Here is a 25,602-nt window from a genome sequence, read left to right as displayed (position 1 = left end):
ATAACATGCTTTAGGCTAGATGTTTTACCTCCTTTGTTACTACACACAAATGTTCATGTCTATGGTCTCTGAAAAACTGCAATCATTAAAATGTATAAGGATATTTTTGTAAAGCAGACAATGACTTGGACAGAAGTATTTTGCTTTGGCAGGGGAGGACATATTGGCATCCAAACCTGCTCGTTAGAGGAATATCCATCATTTGTATAGATGACAGGATCAATGATGTGGAAATAGCTTGGCTGGCTTTAGATTGAGTCTCCAGGCTATGTAGGCAGGATGCAGGACTATCACTGCTATGTGGGCCAATCGCTCAATTTTAATCTCACACGGCCAACCACTGATCGTTGAACTCTAATTAACTCAGGGGTATTGTTTATGAGGACACTGGTGCACAACAGCCTCAAAAGATCATCTCCTGCCACAGAATTCACATCACATCTGCCAGCCTCACTCTCTTAGAATATGGTTTATGAGGTTGTTGATGTGGTGGGAGACAATTATGCTTGCTTAACCAGCACATAACCCCTTGTGTCAAGAGTGCATTAACCATAGAACAGACTGTTCAACCTACTTGTCCTTTTAAATCGTTCTGCTATCCAAATGTGTCAGTGATAACTGATAGTTGTTGTGTTGCTTGCTGAAGTTATGGTGTACATACTGGCTCCTAATCTCTGTGTGTCAATAAATATTTTTATATTTTTCTGTGACTGGCCATTTTCTGTCTAGCCTGGAGTGTGGTAAATTTCACATTAAACTCCTCAAACGTTCTTTCTAGATCCTACTCCTCATAGCCCTTAACAAGAACATTCTAACAGTACTACTTCATGCTATGTATGAATAAAACTAGACATTCATTGCCACAAACTATAAAAATTCTCTCTGGCTGGAATGGGGAAAGCATTGTAAAGACAATCCTAAGGCAAACCTTGAGCCTTAGCCATACGTTTCCTCAATAGAGCCTTCAGCAGACATGAAAAATGGGAATATGATGCTTTAGCTTTATTTTATCAACATAATGTTTTACTGTTGGCTAGTTTATTTTATCATGCTGTGCCTCCAGGTGAAGTGTAACAGATCTCCCTTCATTTATTTCAGCACCCTGAGCAATATCCCCCTGCCATAATGGCCAGTGTGATTCAACATGGAGGCTGTAATGGGCCAATTTGTCATAGGAGCTGAAGATAATAAAATTTAAAATACTAAAATACTGGTATCAGGCATCTTCTAACACTGGGATCATAACATGTGCTCTCTCCTGTAATGCATCTTTTCATGAAAAGTGAAAAAGCCATATTCTACCACTTTTATTTAAAAAGGTATTAATGTAAAATAAATATGTAAATAATAAAAAAGTAATAGAAAAAGGAAAAGTAATGCAATAATGTATTAATTACAATAAATGTAAAGAATAACAGTTAAGTGCTTGTGCATCCTTATGTCACAACAGTGACAACAGTGATAGAACCTTGCAAGAACACTATTTAAATGGATTCAGTTTGCTGTGGTGTCCCTCAGGGTTCAATCTTGGGCCCCTTACCTTTTAGCATTTACATTTTCCCATTGGTCAGCTCTTACAATCTCTCAGTCCTACTTATCATGTTTACGCAGACGACACAGATTTACATTCATTCTAAACCAGGTGATAATGTGGCAGCCACATTTCTCTCACATTGTATTTCTGAGTGTGCCCTGCGGTGAACTGGCACCCTCTCCAGGGTGTACCCCGCCTTGTGCCCGATGCTCCCTGGGATAGGTTCCAGGGTCCCCGTGACCCTGAAGAAGGATAAGTGGTATAGAAGGTGGATGGATGGATGGATGGATTTCTGAGATAAAAATATGGATGACTCAAAATTTCCTCTGTCTTAACAGTAATAAGACCAAAGTAATGCTCACTGGCTGTCCTCACCAGCTTCGTAAAGCTGTTTTTTTTATTTTTATTTAACCATAGGTGGCTCTGCTTTGGAGTTTCAAACAAAATTTAAAAACCTAGGAGTTATATTTGATGTACATTTGTCTTTTGAGCTACATGTGCAGAACACTGTTAAACCATCCTTCTTTCATCTCAGAAATATTGCAAGATTGCACCATATGTTATCTTTCTCTGTGGCTGAAAAGCTGATCAACATTTTTGCATTTTCTTGCATTGATTATTGTAATGCACTCCTTGCTGGGGTCTCAAAGTTTACAATAAATAAACTACAGTATGGGCAAGATTACGCAGCTAGAACCCTGAGTAGGTCCAGGACAAGTGAGCACATAACCTTTTTTTTTTTTTGGAATTCTTGCACTGACCCCCTGTCAGGTTTTGTGTAGATTTTAAAATGCTTATGTTAACATACAAGGCTTTGCATGATTTCGCACCCCAGTATTTGGCTGAGCATTTAACCCATTACACCCCAAAATGTGATCTCCGCTCCTCCAATTCTGGTCTCTTAACTGTCCCAGAGACTTGTTTACATAATGTGGACGATAGGGCATTTTCTTCTTATGCCCCCAAACTGTGGAACTCACTAACATCTGATCGTAGAGAAGTCCTGTCTTTTAGTGCATTTAAATATTCTCTTAAAACTTATTTCTTTAGGATTGCTTTTACTTGATGACTTTGCTTTTTGTTGTTTAATTATTATTATTATTGCTATTATTGTTTTTAATAATTGAATTGTATTTTACTATTAACTGTTTTTGTGATACATGCCTATATACTCTTATGTAAAGTGCCTTGAGAGGACTTTTTAAAGGAGCTATATAAAATAAAGTTTATGATGATGATGATGATTATGATTATTATTATTATAAATAACATTACAATGTTCATGAATAAATGACAAAAAGGATATTTCATTTCAAAATCACTTGTGTACAATTTGAATCATGATTTACTGTTCTGTCTTGACATCACAAAATCAATCTTGTTTCATTTACAGCTGCAAATAATACTACATCTCACACTCTACACTCCTGATGAAAAATCTGATGAAATATCTTTTACTGAATATAGAAATATATTCAGAAACCTAAAAGAAAATAATGTCTCCAGAAAAATTTGCTAAATCATGAGACTGAATAACAATGGTCCTAAGAGAGTACCACCAGCCAAGATCCTGGTCAAAACAACTTCGCTGAACCTTAGAGACAGTGTTTCACAATCTTTCCTGGTGATCCCTATGTAGTTACTGTAAGTGACTCACATTCTTTTACACCTGCCACATTTCATCAGCTATTTATTGAAGCTTTTCTTTTTCATTTGAATCTGGTAAGCAGGTAAAAACTCAACTGTTCAATGAATGACAGTCTGGAAAATACTGGTGAAAAGAATTGTAAATAGCTAAACATCTTTGCTCAAAATGTTAAAACAATTACAGAATAATAAAAATACAGATTTCATTGGTTCCTGCATTTCATACAAAACCAATTTGATATTGTTCATATAACTAAAACACAAAGAATGTCATTGGCTGAGGTTCACTCTGGTCATTGTTCTGTTGAACTTAATGTCTTGAGTTTACCAGACAAAAGCCTTCAATCAGCACATGTGCTCTCTGGAGAGGCCATTCCAGAAACTCTGCTACCAGACCCCCAAAACAAGTCAGCAGCAGGATTTTTCTGCAACATACAACCCAAATATTCCATGGCCCTTAATTAGAGACTCAGTTGCACATAAAAAATGTACTGCTCATTTACTGATTTCAATCCTGCGTATTTGAGCTGGTGCCTGAAATAACAAATACAAGTACAAGCCGCATGAGAAAGATATACCTTGTGTACACATGGTAATATGCCCAGATGCCCCTAAATAAACCAAATTACAGCTAAACATTTTTGTGTGGACCCTGCTCTCTTCTTTGTCCAGGAGGCTCTTTGAGAAGAGGATATCTCACATAACCCCCAGGGGACAGAGGTTTAAATGCCCTCCCACACCAAACCACCACCCTGGCTTATGTCCCCTTCTCCATGCAGACCACCCAAATGGAGCTTTCGTTCCCAAAGTCCCATTCCTCTTCCCATAATTAAGTCCATCTAATTATTTTTAATATGCAAAGTATATCTCAGGATGTGCCAAGTTTATTTTCTTGAACATCTTAATTGCTAGGGCATAGTTTGGTTGTTTGTTTGTAATTCAACTGCATTTATTATAATGTATATCCAACCGACATGTAAGAAAACAATTCATTATCTGAGTAAGTGTACAAATGTTGGGAACAATGAAATTGGATTGTCTTCTTTACGTGCTGTGTAATTAATATGTAACATTAACAGTTAATATGCTAGAGATCCACAAGCTATGCGAGTCATCCGGTCCAGTCCCGAGAGAGCTCGGATACCAGTCTCTGCCTGGGAACCCATTCCGTGCATGTAGAGACAGATCATATGACGCCTACCTATTTCATTAACTGTCTGCAACTACACGCAATATAACACTTGTATGCCACAAAGGTCTCATAGTACAGTTTATTGGCTATATTTCTCATCTTTCTGTAGAGATAGAATAGCCTTTCCAACCCTTTTCCTCTCCTCTAATGCATGTACTTAATCTGGTACTAGTTTCAAAATTTACACTAATATATAATTTTTTGGGAAGTTCAAAAGGACACAATGCAACTCATAAAACGGTGTATTTTTAAATTAGATGCTGAAATATTTTACTATTGTAGAGTACATTATAGTGTTTTATCTTTTTTTCTGCAGTGCAAAGAAAGATGTAACGATGGCTTTATAATGTCAACAACGTACCAGGATGACAGCCCAGACTGTGAATCGTATGATGATCTTTTTGTTCAATTTGCGGTAGAAGAGGAAAATCTTTCCAGCCTGGAGAAATAAAAGGCATATTATAGCTTATCACTTATACCTTAAATAAATGATTATAGATGCTGTAATGTAACAGGGTTTTTTCTACATAGCAATAATCCCAGTTTTCAATGAATACCTATAGTATATATGTAAGTCAAGATGGATACAAATGAACCATGTAGGTGTTAATTCAGTGGTATGGATTCTGCTCTGAACTCATTCACTTGACTCCAATGGCAAAGCATCAACTGATATGCAATTAATACACTGTTGTTTGGTGCACACTAAAGCTCACGCAATGTAAATCTAAATTCCACCAAAACCAGAATCTCATATCACAGCCTTGAATACTGGACTACAGGGCTCACTGAATGCTCCACTTGCATAATGGTAGATTTGGTAAGGTTGCTAGCGGATATGCTGGTTATGTCCCTGACACCGAGGTCGGGTTTCACTGCTCTCCACGCTTACTGATTAAGCCAGTGATGACGAATGTAGCTCAGCCGAGGACGCGCTAGTAGACGGACACAAGCACCAAGGGCCGGCACCTGCTGTGTTCTCTAAGGCGTGCTGATTGACAGGCTCGCCTCTAACTGTTTTTCATCTCCGCCCTCAGGGAACAGAGCAATGTGTCCAGGTTTGCACGGCAAGTTCTCACCCCTCAAGAGCAATGCCACATCCAAGGGGTGAGAAAAGTTTTGGTCCTCTGATAGACAGCACTATAGTATAGGACACTACGCTACACTACACACTGCTCTGTGTCCCTGGGAGGAAGCAGCTGTTCATCAGCGGAACTAGTCCAGCCACGGTCACCTGTAATAACAATATTAGGCTCTTTCATGTGTTGGTGTACGAACAGGAAATTGAAGATTTTATGCAGAAATATTGGCCAAGTTTGTTCAGAAGAGAAAGCAATTCAGTGCTAAATTAATAAAGGTGTTACAAATGGCATAATAGGACCTAACATTTGAATATGTAGATTTGCATATACAAAAAAACAAAACAAAACAAAAAACTGGTTTGTAAATGAGATTTGTTAAATTGATATACTAAAAATTTTGTGATTAATGGAAATGACATTAAAAACAAATGTGGCATAAACAATAGTGCTACGTGATATTAGCTAGCTAAATTAACCAAAGTGTTTCATTTTATCATTTTAATGTACAGTTCATTAATAATTACATTTTATGCAGACAAACTCAATACTAGCTCTGTGCATGCAAGCCCTCCCCTTTTGGTTTAGTAGTGCATGATGGGACAGATTTGTGCAAAAAGTGTCTATTGCGTCTCACTTTATTTGTCAAACATGTTAAATTATTTTATATACTACATTTGTTTGTAATTCTTAGTGTGAACACACTAGACAGTTATGTACAGTCAGTAGCAGCTCATGACCATAGATTTTGTTAGGGTAGGAGGGCAATAATGAATTAAGACAGCCTATCGCGCTTGACTTTTGCTACAGGCTACTATCTAGTAAATTGAACCCTGTATTTGGCAGCTAAGAATCGACAACATAGAGTCATCCAGCAGCTCGTTTTGAGCAGTTTTAGATGTACCTTTGTTCAACTGTGTTTGATACAGTGGGTGTGTTATTAGTAGAGCTACCATTATTAACTAGGGTTGCCAGGTTTAAACAACAACAAAAAAATAAAATCTAACTACATCTCAAAATCCACATAAAACTCTTGAAACTAGCCCAAGAAAATCAGACATTCAGGCTGCAGAGTATTTTTTAAACTAACCCAATCTGCCAACCCTGCCCCAATGGGCTTCTATTAGGGCTTGTTGTTGTTCCCATTTTTGACCACTAAGTGCAATAATAACTCTTTGGATGCTAAGGATGTTCTTCCCCATGATGGTATATCATCAAGAAAGGCAAGCAAATAAACAGAACATAGGCTTATATGTCAATTTTCCAATATTTTAAAATAATTAGTCTCTCAATAGAGGTAATTAGTATTTCAACAGAATTTAAAATGTGTGCTGTTGTGAATGAGGACTCATACTGAAGATTAACATGCGTTGAACGGCTGATATAAATGGTGAGTTCTGTCTCACCTGCCCCTTTGGAGGAGCTGACACTGTGCAGAGTATACTACATATGTACAGTATGTAATTTAAAATACAGACTATGTTTCTTGTAGTTTCTGTAACAAATCTGTGAATGTAACTTACTTGCATCCCAATGAATCCCATGACAATAGAATTAATGGTACCTAGGACTCCTTCTGGGTCAAAAGGCTGAGTTGTGTGATACATGGTCTATGAGAATGAAAACATAAAATAATAACAGTAAAAAATAAAACGTTTGAAAGTCTATCAAGCCTACAGCACACAGAGTAGACCTACATATCCTCATTTTTTGTGGGCTCTTTTTCTTACCTTGCATGTTGGATGCCAGTAGATATTGTGTCCTAATAACCATCTATCTATATATGCAGCAGCTCCTCCTGTGCAGTTTGGGTATAGACCATTATCTCCTATACCTCCAGCTCCTAAATACCCACTGAAGGAAGCAAGTATATGATTTCAATACCTGACCACACTAAAACTGAATGTAGTCATTTTCTCAATTAAGCGCTGTTACTTGAAGAGTAGCGGCTGAATATTTATGTATTATATTCCGGACAAAAATGAGATGCAGAAAATGTGTATCCATTTCTGAAGATACTAAGCTGTCTGCATGTGTGTCAATGCCTTTATAGGGTCAGACAGAATGAGAACGTGTGGAAAAGGAAGAATAGGAGATGAGAAAAAAATAGCATAAATAAATTGGAGAACAAAAAAAATAACAAAAGAGAAAAACATAAAGGAAAATATAAGAAGATGGATCCACTGCCTCTACCTCCTTTTAGTGCACATGACAGACTGAGATTGGCTAATTATTCCCTCTGAAGCATTTGCCACACACTCATAAATCATCAGGAGTGTCTCATAAGAGCTACACAACACACCAGCCTGCATGCATGCATTCTCACTCTCTCTCTCTCTCTTTCTCTCACACACACACACACACACACACACACACACACACACACTCACACACATACACACACAAATCAAGCCATAACTGTGTATACCTTTATGTCCATACAATATACAAAAGCATTATTCAAGACACGCTTGCTTAAAAAGGCACTACGCTTTGACGTTGATGAACAGTGATAGTGACGTACCTGTCACTCAGTTAATAATATTAACGTGATATATGAATAATATCATGATCATATTACATTATGATCAAGCTCAAAGATGTAGATTAAACATGTGTCACAAATGCATTATGCTCACAAATGGTTTATTGCGTTGGGGATTTATGCACATGCTACACTGTAGAGCTTCTGCAACTCACGTGGGGCAGTTGGGCACAGGCAGCAGGAAGGTGACACACAGCCACACCGTCTCCAGCAGCAAAATGAAAATCCACTCAGGCCAGTAGAGCACCACATCCTGAACTGGGCTCCACCAGTGGACCTGCAAAAAGTCAGTGACAAAACACATGACATTTCATCTCTTAGCACAATGTTCACAGTGCCTATATGTCTTTACTTCAAAACACTGATAACTCTCACAATGCTAAAGTGCGAGTGAGAAAGTTCACAAATACAGATGCTGGCACACCTGACTTGGTGGGATCTCTCGGTGGGGTGAGAACATCTGCATCAGTGACAGGGTGAAGTACGTGAAAGCCAGACGCTGAAGCACTCCAGGTATCCGCAGCCAGGACAAGGACACTTAATATGCAAAAACAGACACACTTTATAACTGTCTGAGAAATTCAAAAATAAGATATCTAAATGAGAAAACGTTGAATTCATTTTAAAACTGATGAAAAATATATTTATAACTTTTACTTTGAGTCATCATTTTTTTAAAAGATGTAAACTTTCCATGTGCTTAATCGGTACACATTGTATTTTTAAGCTTTGAGATTGTGTGATTCTGGATCCCTTAATCTCTCAAGCTTCTCACATATTTGATATTTCATTAATTCATTCATTCATTCATTCAACTATCAATTCATGTATACGCTCGTTCGTTTGTGTGTTCAGTCTTCATTTATTCATTCATTTTCAATGATCACTTTATCCTGGAAAATAGAAAAAAGGGTCAAGACCAAAAAAAACACCAATGTACAAATGCACACACACAATAACATTCACACCTAGGGCAATTTAACGCAGCCAATCCACCTACTGTAACGTTTTTGGGAGGTGGGAGGAAACTGGAGAACCTGGAGGAAACCCATGATAACATGTGCAGAAACTCAATACTGCCCCAAGCTCATGATTGTGTACTTCTAGCAAGTAAAACTTTCCAACCTAAAATCTTTTCTTCAACTTTGTAAAAAATTGCTTTTTAAAGCAAATCAAAGACTTCAAGTTAAATGGACTTTTAGTGCTCTAGAGAATCAGTGTTGAGGATACTGTCTGTCAGTAAAGAGGTGTGACCTGCCTGGCGGAAACTAATCACACTTATTTGAGATCGAGGGGTGCTGAATAACGGACACAGGCAAGAAGATTGATGCTAATCTGTGCATTTAGTTAATTGAAAACCTCTTTGTGGCACATAGAGGAGGGCCATGTGAAACAATATAATTCCAATCATCGATCCAACAAATCAAATAAAAAGCGGAAACACTCCACCTCACTGCAGCAAGAGAGGAAGTGATTTCAATGACTGATGGTGCCTTTTAGTTAAAACTCACAGCCGTGCCTTTAGACGGAAACATACTTTCCACTTTATCCTATCTTACTGTATCAAGAGGTCTAGAGTCAATTAAGAGGTGGAGGTTATAGACAGCATTATGTGTCTTTGAATGTGTTCTTCTTCTTCTTATTAGTATTATTCACATAAAGGATGCATTTGATATAATGTTTATCTACAATATTTTTTCATCTAGGCAATCCACCTGGGAACACACAACATTTTTATGTTGATATATTAATTTGATATACTATATAGCCAAGAAGCGATCAGACAATACAATATTAGTGGAGGGTACTGTACATGTCTGCTATAGACCATGCTCCCTGTTATTACCTGGGAGATAAGTAACTGTCAGCAAGTTGATGAACATCCACTGGGCCGCTGTTCTGTAATAATGCTTATGTAACCATTATTGCTTTTCTGTAAATCAAGCCCCTAGCTGTGCACCTTTGACTGAACTGGGTCTGACAGGTAAACAATCCACTGGATCAGCAACCCCATATTATGCTCATGTGATGTTTGAATCTAAAGCAACAGCTTGAATATTCGTAATTTACATGAAGTATTCAGGCATTAGATAAAACTGACTATTCAGGTATCCGAGAAAAGTGGGTGAATTATGCTGTTTATGGTAAAAGCTATAATTCTATTATACAAAATTCCATAGTAAAATGTCCAGCTGGCACTGTGAAACTCTATCTATCTTAATTGAGCATAAAAGCGGGTTTTGCTTTGGCACTGTGCACCTCTGTTAGTGGTCCCTTGATATGATTGCCACTGGAAAGTATAATAATATTTTGTTTAACCTAGTTACAGATACATCTACACAAACAGCTACATTAGTGCGGCTAATGTACAAGCAGCAACCTGACTGCTTTTCTTATTTACTTAATATAGTCAGGGATTTAACATTGTCACACTGGTCCTGTTAGATCCTGTTCTATACATATTAACTAACATTATTTTACAACTGACACATGTTCTCTTGTCCATTCTATTTTGCTGAACAGACATATAGCACAGTCTGAAGAAATAACATTAGACCCAAATGTTAAACTGTTAGTCAAGGATGCATCAATATTACACTACACAATGCCCTGCATTTGAGCTGGGTGCCCTGCGTGAAGGTATTTTAAGACAACCGGAAACTGTGACATTTACACTGTATGTATTATACAGTGTTTGAGAACTTGACATTTACGCTATGCTGTATCACAGGAAAAGGGCTCCTCTGGGACCTTTAACAATGACTGTATATTTCTGTACGTTTATTTGATGGAAGTGTGTGGAAGCCCCACTAACAGGAGAGGAACCTGATGTGGCCTTCTGCTCTTGTAGCCACAAGGGTCAATATGTTGTGCTTTCTGAGATGCTTTTCTGACAGTATGGTTGTAAAGAATTGTTATTTGAGTTATTGTAGCCTTCCTAACAGCTTGAACCAGTCTGGCCATTCTCCTTTGACCTCTCTCATCAGCAAGGTCCAGGGAAATGATTTCTTTCTTGCACCATTCTGTGTAGATATTGTTTGTATTAAAATCCCAAGAGATCCAGCAGTTCTGGAAATACTCAAACCAGGTCATCTGGCACGAACAGCAATGCCACAGTCAAAGTCACTGAGATTTTTCTCCATTCTGAACTTTGATTTGAACATTAACTGACCTGCACAATCTGCATGATTTTATGCACTGCATGCTGCCACATGAATGGCTAATTGGATAACTGCATGAATGTGAATGTATACACGTGTTCTTAATAAAGTGGCTGGTGAGTTTATTGAATTATAATTTTACGTGTTACTCACATAAACCATCTCTGGGGCTGTAGTTAATGAAGCAGAACCCAATGAGCATCAGCACCACTGTTCTCCAGCTCAGCTTGCGCAAAATTTGGAGTCTTGTCACACCTTTCCTTCGCATGGAGCTAAATGCCAACATTACAGATGTCCCTATGATGAATACAAACCTGAAAAAAAACACAACAACAGAATTTATTCTTTATATTGACTGCATCCACTTGATACAACAAAAGATGTCCTACTTCAGTATTGGCAACAGGATAATGCTATTAGATGTATATTTTTTTACTCCTCTGCATGTTACTCCAGTGCTTGATATTCCATATTGTGTGTGTTAGTTCAAGTGGATGAAAGCCAAAAAAGTACTGCAACACAGAGTATACTGAATTGTTAGAAGTACCATTTCTTATTCTTCATTTAATACATTTAAATAAGTGCATGGTGAACTGCTTGGTATTCCTGCACCCAGAAACTGGACTTAATTTCAGTGTTTCAGGCTTAATGTACCGGTGGAGAAAGATGGATTAATGGGTGGCGTGTGTACCATACCACAGTGTGAAAAAGATTCTGGAATTGAATCATTTTGAAGAGAGATTTAGCTTCTGGACCTTATTCCACATATAATCAGAAAATGGAAAGTAATCATTCTGTATTGATTTATTAAGTACTTGCTGGAAGCTTACCAGGGCATCACAAGATCAGCTATGGTAAGGCCTGTGAAACACACACACACACACACACACACACACACACACACACACACACACACACACACACACACAAGCAAACATACATAAACACAAATTGAACTCACTCACAGTTTGGGGAAATGTAAATAAAACAATAAGATAGAATTCTGGGAAAAGCATGCATCATCCTGTTACTAACTGAATTACAATCAGAAAAACTGCCTAGAGGCATGAAACAGTAACGATATCCATATTATCACTTCTATCTATTCTAACTGAATGGTGTTACTCGTAGCATGTTTGTGGTGTTAATGCTAAAATGTATACAGAGAGGTTTATACTGAGTTCATCTGTGACTACTCCTGCAGATGTACTTTGTAATGATCCCCATTAAAAATTAAACATGCATCCCGAGTTGCCTCCTGTGAGGACGATCAGTGATATTTATCTTCAAGACAAACCTTTGATTAGAAGTGGACAGCCATCGATAAAAAAGACTCAATGAAACAGGTGGAGGAGGGGAAGCAGGAGGAAAGGTATAAGGAGGAGAAGAGTAAAATGACAGTGACAATAATCTGTCCAATATAAAACTTCTTTTTTTTTCAGTTTTGTCTCCACTCAGTAAATTTTGTTTATTAATTCTGAGAGAAACCATGACTTCACTGGATAAGTCACTAGATAAAGGGAAGTATCAATGACATGGGCATTCCTAGACTGTATAAGAATTACTACAGGTCAGGAAATCAGGCCAAACTGAAACCCAAGCCCTCATTGTAGAATCATATTGGCTTTGTAGTTCAATAGCATAAATCTGAAATGCTTTTAAATAACATAAACCATCACAGTAGTGCTTTCACAAAGGGTACACCATCACTACAATGCTTTTAAATAGTGTACATAATCACTGCAGTGCTTTTAAATACAGGGGGTCTCAAAAGTCTCCATACACAGGGAAATTAACACTTGTCATCAACATGTCTTCAAAACATTTTCATACTTAGTTTATATTATATGTTTTTTTTCAGATAGACTTGCCTCTGAGAAAAGAAGAACATATTGAAATCATTCTCATGGCTGTATTGGGAAGCTGTGACAAAGTTGTGATGGACTTTAACAGGAAGGCAAGCACATCATACAGTACATGACACTGTTGCTAAACATATTAATAAATTAAAAATACTGGAAGGGTTGTGGACCAACTGAGAAGTGAAAAGGCATGAAAGGCAAATCTGACATGGTGCTGGCGAACATAGTTCCCTATGTATGGAGACTTTTGGGACACCCTGTAGTGTGCACCATCACTACAGTGCTTTTACAAAGGATACACCATAATTACTGCACTTTTAAATACTGTACATTATCACTGCAGTGCCTTTAAATAGTATGCACCAATGCTGCAGAGCTTGTGAATAGTGTACATCATCACCACAGTGCTTTCTAATAATTAATGTTCTTATACTGCATAAAAGGACAAAGATGAACGATAGTCTAGATATAAACTGTCACATATATTATGAGGACTGAAATGAGATGCTTTGTTTATGAGTGTACAAATGTAACAATGCATTTGACTTCTTAAAGAGTAGCCTACGACAGCTAGGCTTGACATGCATGTCAACATATTATTCATCTACTTAAAATATCATATTTTCTTATAATACTTAACCATTCCATGGCGCATGCTGAAAGAACCAGTATCTTCCACCTCCGTAGTTCACAAACACCATGAGGGTTATAGAGAAGCTACAAACATATCAACACAACAAAACAGATTATCATCTTATTTTTTATCAAAAAGGACTACATATTTTCAGCTTCATGTTGTAATTAATGTGAAATTACATTTAAGCCTACGGTGGATATAAAAATTCTACACACCCCTGTTAAAAAAAAAATGAAACCGAGATGAATCATGTATTCTCCTACCTATGTGATATAGCAACCAAAACATAAACCAAGTAAAAAACAAATAGAAACATTTTAGGAAACAAAGAAAAAAAACCATCTGGTTGAACAAGTGTGCACACCCTTTTATATTGGGGAATGTGACTGTAAGATTTTCTTGACATATTCTTGGTTACATCTGACTGCTAAAGCCATGGTCTACAAGGAGCTTGTACAGTGCATGTAAAGGATCTCACTGTTCAAAGGTTTCAATCAGGAGAGGGGTAAAATAATTTCCAAAAGGTGCACAATGGAATACTGTGACATTCATCATCAACAACTAGAGAAAAATGAGGCACCACAGTAACATTACAAAGAGCAGGATGTCCCCTCCAAAATTGACAAAAGGACAATATGAAAACTTATCAAGGAGGCTGCCAAGAGACCTACAACATTAAAGGAGTTGCTGGAATAGCTGGCAACTTCTGTTTTCTGCATGCGACAATAATCTCATTTTTCTTACATTTATGGGCTATGGGATAGGGTGGCTAATCTATTTTGGAATAAAACCTGCATGCCTCTGTTAGAAAGCTGAAGATGAAGAAAAATTTCACCTTCCAGCACAATAACGACCGCAAGCAGAAATCCAAGTCAACAAAGGAATGGCTTCAGAAGAAGATGATCAATGTTTTGGAATGTTTTGAAATGGCCCAGTCAGACCCCACGTCTAAATCATATCAAAAACCTGTGGAATTACTTGAAGAGGATTATGCACAGGTGATCCCTGCACATTTTGACAGATCTAGAGCATTTCTGCAATGGAAACTTCATTAAATCAACTTGTCGCTTTGGACAGTCCAGCTTTTGGCTGCTGAATTTCAGTAAATATTCAACTTGCTATCACAATTTCAAATCCAGTCCAAGCTAAACTAAACTGATTGTAAGTGTGAATGTGTGTGTGCATGGTGCCCAGTCCTGTGTGCATGAACTGGCATCCCATCAGAGGTGAATAATCCCAACTCGCACCCATTGTTACCAAGATTGCTTCTGGACCCACCATGACCCTTGACCAGAATAAAGCAGTAACTGAAGATAAAATGAAATATGTTGTTGAAAGATTTGCTGATAATTTTAACCCTCAAAGACCCCAAAATAAAAAAAAACTGTGATTTTTTTTCACCTTTTACATGTTGTCGTAGGAGGCCTCTAATACAGAAATAAATGTTTTATTATTATTATTAATTTTATTATTATTATTATTATATTTTTTACATTTCAGCAAGTTTTTAGGGAAATGTTGTAACATTACAACATTGGGCCTGTTGGGTAGCAGAATTTCAGTGATTTTACTCACTGTCTGAACAAATGTAGAGAACATCAACAAGGGAACATGAACAAGGGTTCACTTGCAGGGTGTACTGCTTATGTAGCCCCATATCAGTAGCCTATATATCTATACACTATTAATCATACATTAATGATAATCATACAAATCATAACTTTATAAAAAATCATTTATTATATATAACTTTGCCATTTACTCTGTTTATCTCTGTTCATAACCATGTTCAATTATGAAAGTCCCAAAGGCAGTTATTGTCCTCCGAGAAGCAGACGGGGTCTTTGCACTTGCTACAAAGCATATTGGTGTAGCCTTTACCACAGTGTCTGCAGTGGCCTCTATTTGTTTTTACAGTAAAATGTCCATACATATCCTTGTATATCTCTGTTGGTGTGTGTACAGTTGACCTTTTGGCTGGGATGCCATTTGAAGGACTCCCATTATCTGTGGATGGTCTCTTCGTGACATTCAATGGACTCTCTGTTTGTGGAATTGGGCTCCCATATCTTGAAGATGGTCGCCCTCTCTTTTATTTCATGGGAGTTGTGGTGACCAGGATGAGAGAGTCTGTTAATTGGGTCTGAAACTGTCTCCTATTTAGTATCACTTTTTTGGTAAAATTCAGCGCGTTGCAGTCCTGTTTGTACAGCAGCCAGTTGTTGACCACAGCTAGTGGTGGGATTTCAAAGGAAACTTATATTTTGCTGCAAATGAATCCAACAAATCAACACCTCCCACGAATTTGTTATATTCACCCATGATGTAAGGCCTCTCAACTTCAGTGTATCTTTTGGTGGCTTTGTCCCAGCATTGAGTTTTCTCCCCTGACATTCAAGAGTTCAGATCTAGCATGCATTCCATTCACACTGCCTTGGTACACATCAAAGTCACACAGTGTGCCAGAGATTCTCGTCCTTTCCCCCTCCTTGAACCACCATGGGTGGAGCTTGTCACGCATGTATTGTTTGATGCTGCTGAATGTACCCTTGAAAGGAATTGTAATATCATCCACAGAGTTGTGTTCTTCTGGTACCACCTGCAGGCATTTCTCCCTGAATGCATCAAGCTATGGTCTGAGTTTCCAAAGTTTGTCGTGTTTTTCCATCTCAGACACTGTCAAATTGTTTACAAAATGTAATGATTTCAACAGACATTGGACATCTGTTGGAATCTGACATCACTTCTGAAACAGGGGTGTACCGAGTGTCTGTCTCCCAATGCATACAGACTCCAGCCATTTGAACTAGGCCCATCTTCAGGTACAGGCCAATCAATTGCTCTATTTCCTACATATTGGTGTTTATGGATGCTCCTTTATTTTGAAAACTGTACTCATTGGTGTTATCGGTCATGGCCTGGATCATATCTTCTGACACAAACTTTCAGAAGTACTCCAGTGGTGTATGGAGGGAGACGGCATCATTAGTGATATCCTGACCTGAAAAATCAGTGTTGGGACTGATAAAATCCTTTTTCAGCCAGCGATACCTGTCACGGGACATGATCTGTGTTCCTGAATGGCTTGGTTTTGTTGGCGTGATGTCCTCATAATCATCAGATGGTCATTGGGTTTTTTGGTTTCCGTTTCCAGCTCACAGGCATCTCCACATTCCTCTTCATCACTTGTATCAGAGTCCATCTCAAAGTCACTGTTCCCATTTTGTATGGCATCAATAACATCATACACATTGTAGATAAGGAGGACTTTCCTGGCTGGTGGCATTCTGAAATGGAAAAAAACCTGATTATTTTTCAGGCTAAATAATCTAAATGCAAATCAATCCCAATCATACTTGCACATTTTAAAGAATTCACCCATTCCACAGAATTCACACAATACTGTCTGGGTAGCTTATTGTGCCCTCTACTTATCATGCTAATAGCACCTATAACCCCCCCCCCCACACACACACACACACAACCCAGAACATTATCACCTGTCCCTCATGCAGTGAGAAGATATTTGGGCAAACAAACAAAGCCCAGAAAAGAAAATAGGACCAGATAAGGATATTTTATAAATGATAAGATGTAAATAGTTTCAAATATTGCTACACAAATACTTACAAATTCACAAAGAAATCATTTATTCCTTATTTCAACTTGAACTTATCATTTAATATTCATTAAATTTTCATTGAAACTCAAAATGGTAACAAAGAAAACATTTAAAATTTGTGAATAATCAAAAACAGCATGTTTCTATTAGTATTTTTTTTCACATAGAACAGGTGAGAAGCACAATTCATCCATGTAATGTGAAAGGTGCACAGGCAAATTTTGCTAATCCTTTCACCCAGTGTTGAAAAATTACAACATTGACATAAAAAGCTCAAAATCTAATATGATCAAAGCATTCAACAGTACCTTAATATCTGTATGATCTAGACATATTACTAATCACAGAATTTTTTAGGCATTTTACTTACTTGAATGTTGATTTATCCAGTCCAGTACAACAAGATGATGTGCTTCAAGGAAAGTTCGCAGGTTGTGTGAGTTCATGGCAAGGTAAACAGGCCTATTTACAAAATATAGCATCCAATAGCATTGCAAGGCTGAACAACAGGACCTATTAGTTGTGTAAATGTGGTCTTAGAGAGAAAAAAAACCTGTGCATGTTTATTTTAGTAGAGCTAAAATTGATAATTGATAATTGAAAATTGATGTTGTAATATTACAACAGTAGGCCTCATGGGGAATATCTGAATCAAACTGTCCAAATAAAATCCTACTAACTGTGCATATCTATATATGGCATTAATCTTCTTTAGTGCAAAAGTAGAAAGGTTTATAACAATGTTTTTACATCATATGTACAATGAAAACCAAAGCCTCTAAAATGGGGTTAGTGCCAAAGTTAACCCCATTTCAGATGCTTTATTTTTTAAATATGATAGCACCACTGTGGGCCAAATTGTGAGGTTTTTCTAGCTATTATCTGCTATCAATGCAAAATCAATACATTTACAGAGTTTCAAATTTGATTATTGTCTTCTACCATCTATAAATTTTTCAAAGAGAAACAGGCTCCAAACCACTGCTTTTAGTGCTTTCGACAACTCCCTGTCTGCCACTTTGTTGGTCTGAATTGCTTGATTGTGGCTTAAACTGAGAGTGATGTAATGCACAAACATGTACCAATGCTTCCAACAAAACATCAAGCAAAACACAGCTGGGGAAAGGATTCATCAATCTTTCAGAAATGTCTACAATGATACGACACAAGCATAATGTTCACTTGCAGATAGAAAGTAATAAACAAGACAATGTGATATTTCAGATCTGAAGGTTTAGGGTAGAAACTTATGTTTTATATATTGTGTGAAAAATGCACTGCAAGTAATGCAATCTACGTATTATGAATCACTCAGGAAATGAATGCTTGCCCTCTGAATCTCCTCACTCAGAAATGCTGAGTAAAGCTCTTTCCTGTAATTTATTAAAGACATGTATCTTAGTACAAGCTGCCCAAGTGGCAGTGTAGTGAACACTACACTAAATTAGCAGCTTTTGTTTCTATGCTTCTTCAAAATGTATGTTTTGTTTTCATGCATATTCTCTGTATACTGGAAGGCATTATATCCACCATTACAACAGAACCAATAATATCTCAATAGTAAGACTTTCAGTGTCAAAATTATGGTTCCTGTGGTTGGTTCTCTCTGGAATTTGTCCATCAGACCCTTTTTAAATACCACAAAGAGATCAGAGAAAAGCCCCAGAATAGACTCAGTGATTAAGCTTACTGTATCTGTACTGGCCCTCCCTTGTTTTTCCTTATGAAATTCAATTAAGAGATCAGAACAGAGACCATTACTGCCCCTTTTAGACCTAACCTGCTGATACAAGATTTTAATCTCATGCCATCTTCCAAAGAGGACTATTAAGTTTGGCAGATCTCTCTCTCTCTCCCTTTCTTTCTCGGTTTCTTTCTCTCACTCTCTCACACATGGGCACACACACATACACACTCACAATTGTGACTCCATCCATTAGTAACCATAGTAACAAAGACAAAGGTTAAGTCCTTTTCCAGATGAGATTCAAGCAGATTTCGGCAATATAGGAGCCTATCATTTTAATTAAAAGCTTCTCGGTATCTGACACAATGTAGATTAAACTATTAACTTTGTCTGCCAGTGTCTCATTTATGCTAAGAATACCTATAATTTAAGGCAAGTTTCAGAAATGACATAAAGGAGAAATAAAGCTGAAACAAAATGCAGTTGGATGTATTTTGAAGCACGTTTTATGTGAGTGTATGGTAAGCTTAAGTGGGAACATTAGCACATTCTAAGATGCATGTAGTTTAGAATGCTAAGTATTATAATCAATAGCAGTAAAGTAACATATTTTATAAGTCAAAAACAGAAACTAGCAAAGAGGTTGATAATGGAGTAGGATTGTAGGTAGTAGGAGCTCAGTGATTAAGGTTCTGTGCTAATGACCAGGTCATAGGTTCAAATTTTCACGGCTGTCAGTCTTAATGACTAGGTTTCATATATTCTATGTCATTGTAATTTGCTTCAGATAAAAACATAAAACAAGATGTGTCATGGGCGCACGGTGGCTTAGTGGTTAGCAGCTCCACGGTCCGGGGTTTGATTCCCGCCGGGGCCATGTGTGTGCAGAGTTTGCATATTCTCCCCGTGCTGTGGGGGTTTCCTCCGGGTGCTCCGGTTTCCTCCCCCAGTCCAAAGACATGCATGGTAGGCTGACTGGCGTGTCTAAAGTGTCCATAGTGTATGAATGGGTGTGTGAGTGTGTATGCGATTGTGCCCTGCGATGGACTGGCACCCTGTCCAGGGTGTACCCCGCCTTGTGCCCGATGCTTCCTGGGATAGGCTCCAGGTTTCCCGTGACCACGAAAAGGAGTAAGCGGTTGAAGATGGATGGATGGATTATTTTATCAAATCATTATTTTATCTATATGAAGATTTAAATGTGTTACTCTTTCTGTAATTAACCATTTTATTTTGTTTTATGTGTGCATTCTGAATTTAGTAACATAATATTGCCTTTTTGCATTTGATACTATATCATGCTTTTAACCTTTCTAGCTGCATGAACTTTATAATCATTTTGCAATTAAAATGTGCATGTGTCATGCAGCTACATCACAGCTGCACCTCAAACATTTATACTAATTAAAAAAACGTGATTTTCCACATTTTAACCATTGCTATTGTTAAATCAGATTTTAAAAAAGTGAATATGCTATACAAACAATCTAATCTGGTTTTTCTTATATCTAGTATAAACCCAGTGTACCAGTTAATCACAATTATGAGAAAACTGGCAACAGGATTTCCACTGGCAAGATTAAAACCCAGATCCTTTTTAAAAAATTAAAATGGCAGCAAAGTCTCCAGTTATACCATACTATATCAACATCATGTCATTGACATCTGGCAAATTGACTGCAGTGTTTCTCTGCTCAGATGACAGATGCTTAAGTCTTCAGTAGAAAGTTTGAACTTATTGCTAGACAGGCGATATATTAATCAGCCTGGAAGGGAAAAAATTTGAGACAAAGTCTCAAATTTATTATATTCTAAAAGAGCCAAAAATATTTAACAGTTGTAGCTGTACACATCACTACACCTCTTGATCGCCCAAAATATGAATAGCAGAATCTTCTTTACATAAATGTTATAATCATAAATAATCTGCTCTTTGGCTTCTGAATATCATACATAAATATAAATAAGAGAAAACCTTAACAGGGAACACAATGATTAACTTATAAGTTTCCACAATGCCAAAATCTTTCTTTCTCTCTTTCTCATTCTCTCTTTTCAGGTTGTTATGTTGTATACGTTTGGTGCTTTCGTACATAAAGTGAAATGATGTGTTTAAATCACCCAAGGTAATTTTGACACAGAACTGTTGTTGGACTATCATTACACAGACATTCCACGTTAGTCATAATGCAAAGGGGTGAATGAACGAATGAATGAATGAATGAATGAATGAATAAATATACATATGTGCACTCAGCAAAAAAAGAAACATCCCTTTTTCAGGAGACTGTATTTTAAAGATAATTTTGTAAAATCCAAATAAGCTTTACAGATCTTCATTGGAAAAGGTTTAAACAATGTTTTTCATGCTTGTTCAAGGGACCATAAAAATTATTGCACATGCACCTGTGGAACAGTCCTTAAGACACTAAACAGATTTGTCCAGGAGTAATTGAACCACTTCTAAATATAATCAATTCTTCCCTAAGCACTGGCTATGTACCTAAATCACTTAAATTAGCAGTTATTAAACCCTTGATTAAAAAACCTGATCTTGACCCGTCTCAATTGTCCAGCTATAGACCAATATCAAATCTCCCCTTCATCTCTAAGATTTTAGAAAAGGTTGTAGCAAAGCAGTTATGCTCGTACTTAGATAGGAATAACATTCATGAAATGTATCAGTCAGGGTTTAGACCTCATCATAGCACAGAGACAGCATTAGTTAAAGTAGTAAATGACCTTCTACTGACCTACGATCAGGGTTGTGTCTCTCTGCTTGTGTTACTCGACCTTAGTGCAGCTTTTGATACTATAGATCAGACTATTCTCCTTGATAGATTAGAAAATGTTGTTGGTATTAAGGGAACAGTCCTCTCCTGGCTCAGGTCTTATCTGACCGATCGTTATCAGTTCGTAGATGTAAATGGTGAATTCTCCATGCGTACTGAGGTTACTTTTGGAGTTCCACAGGGTTCTGTTTTAGGCCCACTGCTCTTTACTTTATATATGCTACCCCTAGGTCAAATTATTCGTAAACATGGAATTAGCTTCCACTGTTATGCTGATGATACACAGTTGTATGTTTCAGCGAAGCCAGAGGACAGACAGAAGCTTAGTAAAGCTGAGGATTGTGTAAAGGACATTAGACATTGGATGTTAACTAACTTCCTTCTACTTAATTCTGATAAAACAGAAATACTTTTATTAGGCCCACGTGTAGCTAGAAGTAATCTTTCTGATCACATGGTTACTCTGGATGGTCTTTCTGTTTCATCATGTGCAGCAGTTAAAGACCTTGGAGTGATTATTGACTCCAGCCTATCATTTGATGCTCATGTAGATAATATTACTAGGATAGCCTTCTTTCATCTCAGAAATATTTCTAAAATAAGAAACATATTGTCACTACATGATGCGGAAATACTAGTTCATGCATTCGTCACCTCTAGATTAGATTACTGTAATGCCTTACTGTCTGGATGTTCCAGTAGGAATATAAATAAGCTCCAGTTAGTCCAGAATGCAGCTGCTAGAGTCCTAACTAGAACTAGAAGGTACGACCATATCACACCGATATTATCAATACTGCATTGGCTCCCAGTAAAATCTCGCATTAACTATAAAATACTTTTATTAACCTATAAAGCACTAAATGGTCTCGCACCACAATATCTAAGCGACCTTTTGGTTTTATATAATCCGCCACACCTACTTAGATCAAAAGATGCAGGCTATTTGACGGTACCTCGAATAGTGAAGGCTACAGCAGGGGGAAGAGCTTTCTCTTATAGAGCCCCACAGTTATGGAACAGTCTTCCTATTAGTGTTCGGGACTCAGACACAGTCTCAGTGTTTAAGTCTAGGCTTAAAACGTATTTGTTTACTCAAGCCTACCCTGACTAGATTCTGTTCTACTACTTCGCAGTCATAATTATCTTTTTTCTCCCTCTCTCCTTTCGCCGAGCCCCACATGAATTTATGGAGATACTAGAGATCCAGATCCTTTCTGCCTCTGGATGGAGCTCAAATCTTCTCTAATTCCAGACTGCTGGGACTACGGCTGCTCCTAAGGCCATACAGACTTCATATAAATCCATAATGAACTTTTTCACACTATCTGTTGTTACCCAGATGAGGATGGGTTCCCTTCTGAGTCGGGTTCCTCTCAAGGTTTCTTCCTCTTAAAACATCTTAGGGAGTTTTTCCTTGCCACCGTTGCCACTCAGTGGCTTGCTCAGTTGGGATAAATTCACACCTTTAATATCTGTATACCATGTTGATATTTCTGTAAAGCTGCTTTGAGACAATGTCTATTGTAAAAAGCGCTATACAAATAAAATTGAATTGAATTGAATTGAACTAACAGTTTACAGGCGGTAGGCAATTAAGGTCACAGTTACAATAACTTAGGAAACTAAAGAGACCTTTCTACTGACTCTGAAAACACCAGAAGAAAGATGCCTATGGTTTCTGCTCACCTGCATGAACAAGACATAGGCCTGCTGCAGGGAGGCATGAAGACTGTAGATGTGGCCAGAGCAACAGACTGAAATGTCTGTAATGTAAGACACCTAAGACAGTGCTACAGAGAGACAGGATGGACAGCTGATCATCTGTGCAGTGGTAAATTACATGTAACCATGTTTCCCCCCAGACGTGATCGAGAACTTGCAAATGCCTTTGTGGAAGAGTGGAGTAACATCAAACAGCAAGAACTGACAATTCTGGTGCAGTCCATGAGGATGAGATGCACTGTAGTACTTAAAGCAGCTGGTAGACACGCCACATACTGACTGTTACTTTTGATATCGACCCCCCATTTGTTCAGGACTCGTTATTCCATTTCTGTTCATCAAATGTCTGTGAACCTTGTTCAGCTTATATCTCAGTTGTTGAATGTTTTTATGTTAATATAAATATTTACGCATGTTAAGAAATCTGCAGGAAATAAAAGCAGTTGAATGTGTGAGGATGTTTCTTTTTTGCTAAGTATAGTTACTTCTAACATACAATTGTGCTCATAAATTTACATACCCCTTGCAGAATCTGCTAAATGTTAATAATTAAAAAAAATAAATAAATAAGAGAGCTCATTAAAATTACTTTTTTTTATTTAGTTCTGCCCTGAATAAGCTTTTTCACATAACAGATTTTTATATGTATTATTCACAAGACAAAAGGTGCAAACATGATGCTAAAGAAAGCAACATGATACATTAAGTGCCAGGGGGGTGTAATCTTTTGAACAGGATGACCAGTGTAAATTGTTATAATTCATCTTCTGTTAAACATGTAAATATCTTATGTAGCTTCTGAAGGGCAGTACTAACTGAAAAAAGTAAGATAAGACACCAATTATCCTGTTCAAAATTTTACAACCCCCTTAATGTAGTGTGTTACCTTCTTGAGCATTGAATGTTTGCACCTTTTGTAATAGTTTTACATGAATCTCTCAAGTGTGAAAAGATGGATCTCAAAATCATATAGCCGCTTTTTGAACGGGGTCAAATATGCAGAATATGCTGGAAAAGCAAAGAATGTGCAAGAGACTGGAGGATTTTTCTGAAGAAAAGTGAGCAGTTTAATTGCTCAGGACAAACAAGGGACTCAAGAAAACTATCACAAAACATAAAAACAGTCGCTGATCATCCAGGTAACAACACACAGTATTATGAATCAAGCGTATGTAAACTTTTGGAACTGAAATGAACTGGTTCATTTGTGTAAATTCAGTCATTATTGTGTCTTGTGGACTATATGTAAACATCTGTTATGTGAAATAGCTTATTTAAAGCAGTATGAAATAAAAATAAAAATACAATTTTAATGATCTCTCTCTTTTTTTTAATTATTAACATTTTGTAGATTCTGCAAGGGATATGTAAATTCATGAGCACAACTGTATATGTACCTACAACTATGGTGTACCTATGTATGCACTGTTAGAGATGGATTACAGAAGTACATTGTAAGTAGATACAAATGTGCATCAAGTTCTGGCTCTTGCAAGTACACAAGTATATCATTACAGTGTCCTAACAAGACACTCTATCTCACAAAAAGCCATACAAAAAAAAGCCTGGAACATATTTTGGCAATACCCACAATGCAGTGGCACAAGAACTGGAGAAGTTCCTGTTACAGCTGTCAAGTGTCAGCATGCACAAGCCAAAACTGATGTTAATAAAATACAAGGGATTTACGTGATTCCCTTCTGTAACAGCTGTTACATTATAGTTGCTTGTATAGTTAATGTGTAACTACACAGGCATTACACAAACACTAGAGACAAAAACAGAGCCTGGCATGACAAAGAGAAAACCATTAGGCTTAATAAGAAAATGAGCCGTTGCATTTCAAAAAGCCAAAGCAGGTGTAGATAGATTAAAACATCTGGTTTTATAAGCACTCCACTTGAGAATATGATAGAAGTTACTGGAACATTAAATAGCAAATTATCTTTTTGAAAACAACAACAAAAACAACCACATATATCTGTATTTCAGGAGTGCTTAAAAAAAAATCACATCTGCTTAGAAAAACTCTTTTGTTAGTGAAACTGTCAGAGTATTTTAGAACAGAATTGTTAAAAAAAATACCTTAATCTTCAATGGTTTGTCAAACAATATACAG

General features: G+C 37.2%; 1 protein-coding gene across 7 annotated transcripts in view; it reads right to left on the bottom strand.

Annotated features, from left to right (window-relative positions):
- The window catches only part of si:dkey-192p21.6 (uncharacterized protein LOC565246 homolog), a 42,626-nt gene that overhangs the window by 2,364 nt on the left and 14,660 nt on the right, over positions 1–25,602 (bottom strand). For all 7 annotated transcript variants that reach the window (XM_053621508.1, XM_053621514.1, XM_053621507.1 and 4 more), the window contains 8 exons: positions 13,661–13,737; positions 11,989–12,019; positions 11,312–11,472; positions 8,422–8,534; positions 8,153–8,274; positions 7,183–7,306; positions 6,976–7,062; positions 4,735–4,812 (listed from right to left, as the gene is read on the bottom strand). In XM_053621508.1, coding sequence (XP_053477483.1) covers positions 4,735–4,812; positions 6,976–7,062; positions 7,183–7,306; positions 8,153–8,274; positions 8,422–8,534; positions 11,312–11,472; positions 11,989–12,019; positions 13,661–13,737 — 793 coding nt within the window. The remainder of the gene's footprint in view (positions 1–4,734; positions 4,813–6,975; positions 7,063–7,182; positions 7,307–8,152; positions 8,275–8,421; positions 8,535–11,311; positions 11,473–11,988; positions 12,020–13,660; positions 13,738–25,602) is intronic.

The sequence above is a fragment of the Ictalurus furcatus genome, chromosome 3 (genome assembly GCF_023375685.1).
Source record: "Ictalurus furcatus strain D&B chromosome 3, Billie_1.0, whole genome shotgun sequence".
In the NCBI taxonomy this organism is placed as follows: domain Eukaryota; kingdom Metazoa; phylum Chordata; class Actinopteri; order Siluriformes; family Ictaluridae; genus Ictalurus; species Ictalurus furcatus.
This window is presented reverse-complemented; position numbering and strand designations above follow the sequence as displayed.